Raw genomic sequence first — 9,769 nt, forward strand, 5'->3', positions numbered from 1 at the left:
AATTTAGTTGGAACAAATGCACCTGTAGTTTTAGTGCACTTCGTGAAAATGCAAAGAATATAACAGTTGCATCTAATACCACCTATAAACATAATGTCATGTGCTCATTTAGACCGGCTAAAACGGACCTCCGACGAGAAATTAAATGTCTGCTGGGCTTAAATAACACACACACATAAAGTCAGCTTAAACATTAACAAGGGACAATATCTCTACCAAAGAAATACGGCACAAAGTCAAAGTGACTTTAATAACTACTGTTTTCTTATTTGCTCGATGAGAAACTTTGTTCTCTAAAATCAGAGTATGAGACACTTTGTTCTTTGAAAATGTATCAGTAAGAATGAAATACCCCTCTCTTGGCTGGTCTCTTTGATATAGAGAACCAGCCTCATATCTCACACCTGGCACAGGGGTTTCTGGATACATCATTTAGTAACTATCTTAACTTGTAGTTCCCAAGTTACCAAGACCTTTGCAGTCCAGAACTAATGTTGAACTCTTTACACGCGGCCCTATAATTGCTTTTGACCCTATCAGAAGAGTTTCACTGACATTTCACCTACCTACACCCTTCCTTAAAATCTCATAACTCCATTCCTTTGTCTCCTGAGGTTCTTCCTCTGTATGGCCTCGCTCACTGCAGGCCAGGGTCAGAATCATACAGGTGATTCTGTGGGAATACAGGTTCGTCGGACTACAGGTTATCTTAGGCTGACGGGGAACGGAGGAAAAGCTTTACATGTCCTCAGATAATACCTGTTTTCACACATTTTATCTATTAACAATCGTTTGTGTGTTTTTTAAAGAAAACGGTTGGTCACTATTTCACTAGAAAGCATTTTAACACCATTGATCTATTATCTAAACCACAATTTTGTTCTCAAACAGAAAACAGAGAGAGAAGTTGGGAGAGAAAGGTCACCTAATGATTCCACTTGAGCGGCACAAGTTTCTCGAGGAGCGCATGCGCAGTAGCTCAGTCTTCCCGCGCCCCTCCACGCGCGGAGCGGTCTCGGTGCGGCCGGAACTACAGTTCCCAGCGGCCCGCGCGGCGGGCGAGGGTGTCTGGGGCTCTGCGAGGGAGGCCAGGGCTCACGGGCCTACTGGGCCGCTGCTCGCGGGAAGGGCTTTGCAGCCCTTTCCGCCGCCGGTGGCGGCGGCGGCGGCGGGAAGATGGGAGACCCAGGGTCGGAGGTGAGTAGCGGGCTGGGCCCGGCCTTGTGCAGAGTCCGGGGGATGCTGGGCCGGACCTGGGGTCTGGGGGGCTTAGGGGGCCTGGGGAGCTTAGGGGGTCTGGGGCCTAGGAGGCCTGGGGGTCTGGGGGATTGGGCCTGGGGGGCTTGGGGTCTGGGGCCTGGCGGACTGGGGGCCTGGGGGCCTGGGGGCCTAGAGTATGGGGCCTGGGGACCTAGTGGGCCTTGGGGAGAGGGCCCCTCAGCAACAATGGCCGCCCGGCCCGGCTCGGGGACCGCTGCTCGGCGCGGGCGCGGCGTGGGTCCCGAGGCCGACTGCCTCTTGGAGGAGCGTGCTCCCTACTCCTCTGGGAGAAGGGATGCGGAGGGGCCCCTGCGGTCCACGGACGAGAGCTCGGGCTCGCGGAGGCTGGGGCTCCGTTAGGTCTCCGCGAGAGCTTTTCTTCTTAGTTACCTTCAGAAAAATCTCTTTCTGTAAGTGCGGGGTTGTCTAGATAACCGTGTTTTGGCTTATTTTTATAGATAATGGAATGTGTCCCTCCAGCTGGGCCTGAGGCGTCCGAGTCAACACCGGCGGAAAATGAAGATGACATTCAGTTTGTTAGTGTAAGTAGCGACGATATTCGGGTTTTTCCGAGTCAGAGACAATGCGTGATAAGCCGTGATGTGATTACCCCTCACCTGTTCGTTCATCACGCAGCAAACGTGTGTGAATGTGTGATAGGGACTGTACACTGTGGAGCAGGGCATAGGCGTAGGGAATTTGCCCGAAGAGGTGACTGAGCAGCCCCAGTAGGCATCACAAAGCCTGTGGCCTGCGGTGCGTGTTGTACCCTGAATCTCGCCCCTCCCCCTGCACTTAGAGCCGTTCATGTGCGCAGGGTTGTGGTCTCCTAAGACTGTTTTGAAATGAGACTAAGAGTAACTTCTAAAAGATAGCACACAGGTTAGGGAGAAGGGGCGGCTAGTGATGAGGAATGAGGTAGAAAACCAAAAGGGCTGCAGGAACTCAACTTCTGAGCCTGGGTGTCTCCATAACGTGAAGGCGGGTGGCTTGAAGACTTCACTAAGCTCTGAGCTCATCCTGTTACAGCACAGTCCAGCAGGCGAGGTTCACAATGAAGGGCCCGTATCACCAGGAGCATCCTGTATCTTTCTGTTTTTATTCCCTTTGGACAGTAGTTTTCAAGCACTAGTAAGTAGAAGTGTGTGGATTACCGGACCTCACTCCAGACCTATGCAATCAGAAATGGGAGGTGGGGCCCAGGAATCTTCATGTTGGTGCAAATGCAGGGGTGTATGAAGCTGTGAACACACTTTGTAAAACATTGGTTGCAAAAACTGAAGGGGGCGCTATGATACATTTGAGGATAATTTCCACCCCAAACTGTTGAAGTTTTACAAAGGCTCTGCTTAAAGTAGGATCTTAGTTAGCTAGAGAGTATTTCTACTGTGAACTACTCTTTTTGAATATTGTAGTTAGTTGAGGTTTGCTATTGAAGGTGTATAATCTTTTTTAAAGGTTTGCCTGTTTAATGTTTGTGTGTTTCTTAGTTGCTGTGGGTTTAAGGCAACCATGTAAATGACTTGTTTTTGTTTTTATATTTATTTTTTTTCAGTTTTCTTTTTTTTTTAACATCTTTATTGGAGTATAATTGCTTTACAATGGTGTTTTAGTTTCTGCTTTATAACAAAGTGAATCAGCTATACATACACATATATCCCCATATCTCCTCCCTCTTGCAAATGACTTGTTTTTAAATCAAACAAAATTCCCTCCCTAAAGATTGTGGTAACATTATTTTCATGTTTTAGTAAGGTTATATAGAAATTCTTTACAAGATCAAGACAATTTCCTTGACATTCTTCCCCACAATAGTGCATGTGGTACTCTTTTCTTGACACTTGGAACTTTTATTAATTTGGGGATACCAAGAAGGATTGTATGCTGACTTTGCCTCCCCATATGGTGAGGAGTAAGCGATGTAGCTGTGGAAATTGAAGAGCCATGATGTCTGTTTTTGTACTGAAAAACATTTGGAAAGAGGATTGCAGGGGTCATTAGGAAAAATAATTTAGGTTCTTCCTGACCGTGGTATAAAGACAATGAATAGGATACGATGACCTTGATGGTGTTTTGTGCAGCTCTAGCTAGGCGTGACACAAGTGTTTATGATTTGTGTGCCTTATTTTGAAAAACAGTAGGATTCTACAAAATTAAGGTTGGAGAAATAAATAGGTGTAATTCTGTGTCATACTCTCAGGATTAAATGCATAATCACGTTGTAAATTCTGACTGAGTTAATATATCAGCTTGTGTTCAGGTGAGGTTTAGAAATCTTAATTTAAATTTTATTTTAAATATAGAGAATTTTTTGTATCTTTGCATCCAGAGTAGTGTTCATCCAGCTTGATAGAACCTCTTAGAAATAGCCTTGTTTACAATTAGAGGATTGAAGATTTGACAGCTCCTTAAGAAATGAATTATATGCACTGAGTGGAATTGCAGTACGAGAAGAATCTAGTAAAAATATTCCTGTTGCATTTAAATGGTGCCACATAAAAATAATCATTTAATTCTACTTTAAACTACATTCAGATCAGAATTACTTTCCTCTCACCCCATCCTATGCTGGGTTCCATCAGGATGTGTTTATTACTATGTTTTTTATAGTACCATCCAAAAAAGATGAAATGCTACTGGGTACAATGCTCTGCTTGAGGGTTCTCAGATACAAAAATATTTTTGTGTTCTTTTTATATCTTTTATCAAGAAGTATGTTACTACTTGACGTATTCTGGTTTGGATTTCTTAGTTTTATTGTATAAATCTTATTTTCCAGCCTCAGTCTGCATTATGGCACAGCATCCTCTTTGTATGCTGCCGTATACATAAGCCCCAAACTAAACACAATATGCTGAAAGAAAGGAATAATGAAAGTTGGGGAGTACAGAAAGAGCTCTTATCTTTGGTGTAAATTTTCCTGAAGTGCAGTGTACATACAGAAGAGGGCACTTGCTCATTATTCTCCTTGCCCTCACTCTGCTTTAGTATTAAATTACCATTTGTCTGCATTGGTTTTCTTGTTAACTGATCATCCACATTTCATACTCTCCTAATCTTCTTCTTTTTTTTTTTTAAATAATTACCAGTTCAAGTTTATTTTTTATTTTTTAAAATATTTATTTATTTGGCTGTGCTGGGTCTTAGTTGAGGCATGTGGGATCTTCTTTGCAGCATGTGGGATCTTTGTTGTGGCCTGCAGGATCTTTTTTTAGTTGTGGCACACAGGATCTTTAGTTGAGGCACATGGGATCTTTAGTTATGGCATGTGGGATCTAGTTCTCTGACCAGGGATCGAACCTGGGCCCCCTGCATTTGGAGCATGGAGTCTTAGGGAGGTCCTGTCTCCTAATCTTCTTGAAGCACAGCTTTAATGTGGTTCCCGTCTCGACACTACTAGTTGATTCCTTTGCCTGTAAAATAAAATCTAGGTTTTCAACTTGGGTATTTAAGGCCTGGTCTATGTTGAAGGTAGTATGTGTGTAAAGAAAAGATTGAAGAGATTTGATACTTGGTTGTGTAAGGATATGGAGGATGAGGCAGAGATATCAAAGAACTCCATGCTTTTGAGCTTAGATATGTAAAAGATTATTGATAACCATCCTAGTTAAAAAATACTGTACCATGATATCTGTGTTTTTTTAACATTATCCCTGGTCTATTTCCCATTTCCAAAGGAGTACATGGCTTTTTTCCTCTATATAGATTTAGGCTCTTTTTGGGTTTTGTCGTCCTTGCATATAGGTCTTCTCTGAATCTTTACCTCTGCTGGTTCTGTTTCTGATTATTTTGCACCACCGGTAAGGCCACCTCTTCACAGGAATTCTTGCTAATTCCAACCAAAAAAACCCTAGTGATTGTAAAGGCACATTTGGTTTGAATGATTGTTAATGACTTGTAAATTTGCTGACTTCCTTTTTAGGAAGGACCATCAAGACCTGTTCTTGAATACATTGATCTGGTCTGTGGTGATGATAAAGAGTGTAGCACCTATCATAGTGATGTAAGTATATTATATTTGTGTTTCTTCAGTTGTGTCATTAAGTGCAGTATGTGCTGGAGGTGGATTGAACTGGCTTGCAAGAATTGTTTGTTAAATTTGAGCTGATTGTTAAACATAGCCGTTATTAAAAATTCAAGTATAACTCAGCCATAAGAAAGAATGAAATAATGCCATTTGCAGCAACATGGATAGACCTAGAAATTAACATACTAAGTGAAGTAAGTCAGAAGGAGAAAGACAAACACCATATGATATCACTTAATATGTGGAATCTAAAATATGATACAAATGAACTTATTTACAAAACAGAAACAGACTCACAGACATAGAAAACAAATTTATGGTTACTGAAGGGGAAAGATAGGGGAGGGATGAATTAGGAGTTAGGAATTTGCAAATACAAACTACTGTATATAAAGTGGATAAACAACAAGGTCCTACTGTATTTTGTAATAACCTATAATGGAAAAGAATGTGAAAAAGAATACATATAACTGAATCACTTTGCTGTATGCCAGAAACTAACATAACATTGTAAATCAGCTATACATCAATTTAAAAATTCAACTATATAAAAGTTTAAAGGTAAATAGATTATCATTATGTTTAAGGTAATAGATGCTCAAAACTCTTCATACCCTAATATCTACATACTTGAGGTTATTTACATCTGTTGTACTGTGTGGTAGAAATATGGTATAACAATGTGCTCCTGAAGGAAGATGGAAGTGTTTACAGCGAGGTAATTGACAAACTATTGTACAGAGCAGGGTGTGATTTATTATTTGTTGATTGTCTAAACGGAAGGAAGTGATGGATGAAATGTTAATGCAGATTAAGCCTAAAAACATATGTCTCTAACTACTAGACTCTATGCTATACAAAAAATTGAGGAAATCTTGCAGTATTTGAAAACTCTTCATTGATTCAACAAAGATGTTGATGTTATCATTGATGAATGAGTGGAGTTCTGATATACATCTTTTTTTTACATTCTTCTTAATAATGTAAATGAAAGTATCAACCACTCTTCACAGTAGAACTATACTTGTAAATCATATGAGCAACTTTTCTGTTGGATTGGGTGATCATCAAAAGTTCAGTCAGGTTTTGTGACATTATTATTGGCTATAGAATTTTAAAAACTGATAGTGCATTTTTCAAGAAATAGCAAGTCATATTGAAGTTATAGGTATAAACTGAAAATCAAGGTAAGTATTCTAGTTTAAAATTTATTTCTAAAATTATATAAAGAAATCATTAACAAAAGTTTTTACATTAACCCTAAAAGTGTTATCATGACTTTTACTTACATGTGTAAAATTATTTTTCAGATTTTGTTCCCTAAAATGCCAAAACGACAGGGTGATTTATTGCATTTTTTAAATGCGAAGAAAGTGAAAACAGACACAGAAAGTAGCAATAGGAAGAAAAACTATTGTGTATTGTCTAAGTCTAAGGAATCAAATTTCAAATATGTTGAACAACCAATCACTGAAGAAAAGCCATCATGTTCATCAAAGGAAGAAATGGATAATCTTGTGCTTCCAGATTGTTGGAATGAAAAACAAGCACTTATGTTTACAGAACAGTACAAATGGCTTGAAATAAAAGAAGGTAAATTAGGATGTAAGGATTGCTCAAAAGTTCGGCATTTGGGATTGAAAGCAGAAAAGCATGTCCATGTGTCCAAGGAGTGGATTGCATATTTAGTAACCCCTAACGGTAGTAATAAAACTACTAGACAAGCTTCTCTGCGAAAAAAAATTAGGGAACATGATGTTTCTAAAGCCCATGGTAAAATTCAGGATTTGTTAAAGGAATCAATTAATGACTCTGTTTCTAATTTAGTGCATAAACAAAATAATAAAAATATTGATGCTACTGTGAAAGTTTTTAATACTGTTTATAGTTTAATAAAACATAATAGACCTTTATCTGATATTGAAGGGGCAATAGAATTACAAGAGAAAAATGGAGAGGTCAATTGTTTAAATACACGATACAGTGCAACAAGAATAGCAGAGCATATTGCAGAAGAAATGAAGATGATGCTATTTAAGAATATTATAGAAGAAAATGCCAAAATCCGTATTATAATTGATGAGGCATCCACAGTTTCAAAGAAAAGGACCCTCGTGATTTATCTCCAGTGCACAGTTCAGTCGACTCCTGCACCTATTATGTTATTTGTTGCTTTGAAAGAACTGGCGTCAACCACAGCAGAGTGTATTTTCAATACATTATTGAGTACTTTAAATGATTGTGGTTTCACTAATGAATATTTGAAAGCAAATTTAATTGCATTTTGTTCTGATGGTGCTAATACAGTGCTGGGAAGAAAGTCTGGAGTAGCTACAAAGTTGTTAGAAAATTTTCCTGAAATCATTATTTGGAACTGTTTAAACCATCGATTGCACTTGTCCCTTGATGATTCAATATCTGAAATAAAACAGGTGAATCATTTTAAAATATTTCTCAACAAAATTTATTCTGATTATCATCAATCTAATAAAAGTCAAAACAAGCTTTTAGAAAATGTAGCTAAAGATCTTGAAATTGAAATTGTTAAAATTGGCCGGATAATGGGACCAAGATGGGCGGCATGTAGTTTACAAGCTGCTACTGCTGTATGGTGTGCATATCCTGTATTATATATGCATTTTTCTCATTCTCATTCTGGTTTGGCAAAGAGATTATCTAACATTAATTTCTTGCAAGACCTTGCTTTAATGATTGACATTCTTGAAGAATTTTCACTACTTTCAACTGCGTTACAGTCAAGCTCAACTAACATTCAGAAAGCACAAAAATTGATCAAACACACCATAAAATCCTTGGAAAATTTAAAAATTGGTTCTGGAAAGCATGAATCTCAAATTGAAGGTTTGATTAAGTCAGATAAGTTTAAAGATATTCCATTTAATAAAAATAATAAATTTAATGCCCTTCCTAGGAACATGTTACTAGAAAATATAATTCAACACATGAACTTACGTCTTTTATCTGACAGGAACCATGATGAAAGTATTTTTAATTATTTTAATTTGCTAGAACCTTCTACATGGCCTTATGAAGAAATAACTTCACCATGGATAACTGGTGAAAAAAAATTATTTCATTTGTGTGAAATTTTAAAATTCGAAATTGATTTGAATGATTTTCAGGAATTTGTAAATAATAATGTAAAGTCAAACAATGTTTCAATTCCTACAACCGTACAAAAAGCTAAAAAGATAGTTAGCACCATTGCAGTCAATAATGCTGAAGCTGAAAGAGGTTTCAATGTAATGAACATAATTTGTACAAGGGTGAGAAATAGTTTAACAGTAGGTCATATATCAGATTTAATGACAATAAGTTTGTTGGGAAAAGAGTTAGCTGATTGGGATGCAACTCCCTTTGTAAAATCCTGGTCAAATTGCAATCACAGGTTAGCTACAGATACAAGAGTTCGGCAAAAGTCAACAAAAGCCTATGAGAATCAGTTGGCTATATGGAACGTACAATAAAGAGTATTGTGTGGGAATTCCCTGGTTAGGTCTTGGCGCTTTCACTGCCATGGCCTGGGTTCAATTCCTGGTCCAGGAACTAAGATCCTGCAAGCCGCGTGGCGCGGCCAAAGAGAAAAGAGTATCGTGTATGATTTTATCATTTATAAATTGTATGCTGCACATCTTTTATATACATATATTTTTATTTCAAAAGCCATTTGTTAAACTTTATTCAGCACGTTGCTGTTTAAAAGACATTCTCCAAAGAGATAAAGTTGATTGTTTTTAGGAGCAATGGGTTTTTAGAGGTTGGTCCATGTCTGCTAGAGTGGGCCAAATACATATTTCAGGGAATCCTATACAGAACATCCAACAATTCCATTTTTGCTTTGTTTTATTTTTTGTGAGGATACGAAAGTGTAATATAACCCAGATAACTTCTAAGCCCTGGAAGTTATATCAAATAAAAGAGAAATGGAATAAAAACTGCACGCCTTGTGACTTTTGTCTTTCTCATTTCCATATCTGCACTATCTAATATGGTAACCACTAGCAACATGTGGCTATTAAGCGTTTGAAATGAGTTCAGTAGGACTAAGAAAGTAAATTTTTAAATTAATTTTAATTAAACATAAAAATTAAAGCAGCGTGAAATATTTTTGTTGAACTTGGCTTATTTGTTTTTTTAAAAATACATTTAACTTTGTTATCTTGCTTAAGGTGTGATTGTTGGAGTGTGCTTGTCAGACTCCATGTGCTATGTCTGGTATTACATATAAACATCACTGATTGAGTTGGTGTTGGATTCAGTGTAAATTATTTTTTCCTATGAATCAATGTAATGTAGTGTATTTATCTGAATATTTTATGCTGACAACAGGAATTACAGTGATTACTTCTGTAAATAATTGGTAATTGATGTACTTGTTTTGCTTATTATTTTTCTAGTTTAGACATGAATATGAACGAACTTTAAATTTTAAAATGAAGGCATACTGAAGAGGAAACAAGT

General features: G+C 37.9%; 1 protein-coding gene across 1 annotated transcript; it reads left to right on the plus strand.

The window, feature by feature from the left end:
• Positions 1–1,051: 1,051 nt before the first annotated feature.
• On the plus strand, positions 1,052–9,216 carry KIAA1586 (KIAA1586 ortholog). Its single transcript, XM_059939027.1, has 4 exons — positions 1,052–1,197; positions 1,719–1,802; positions 5,183–5,263; positions 6,598–9,216. The coding sequence occupies exons 1-4, from the start codon at positions 1,177–1,179 to the stop codon at positions 8,773–8,775; spliced, it is 2,364 nt and encodes a 787-aa protein (XP_059795010.1). The 5' UTR covers positions 1,052–1,176; the 3' UTR covers positions 8,776–9,216.
• Positions 9,217–9,769: the final 553 nt, after the last annotated feature.

Source organism: Balaenoptera ricei, chromosome 11, assembly GCF_028023285.1.
Source record: "Balaenoptera ricei isolate mBalRic1 chromosome 11, mBalRic1.hap2, whole genome shotgun sequence".
NCBI lineage: Eukaryota > Metazoa > Chordata > Mammalia > Artiodactyla > Balaenopteridae > Balaenoptera > Balaenoptera ricei.

What these genes read in the sequence shown, in the direction of transcription:
- KIAA1586 (XM_059939027.1), top strand. Translation starts at nt 1,177, where the DNA reads ATGGGAGACCCAGGGTCGGAG. An exon ending in ATGACATTCAGTTTGTTAGT is followed by an intron (nt 1,803 to 5,182) that starts GTAAGTAGCGAC and finishes CTTCCTTTTTAG; the next exon opens with GAAGGACCATCAAGACCTGT. An exon ending in GTAGCACCTATCATAGTGAT is followed by an intron (nt 5,264 to 6,597) that starts GTAAGTATATTA and finishes ATTATTTTTCAG; the next exon opens with ATTTTGTTCCCTAAAATGCC.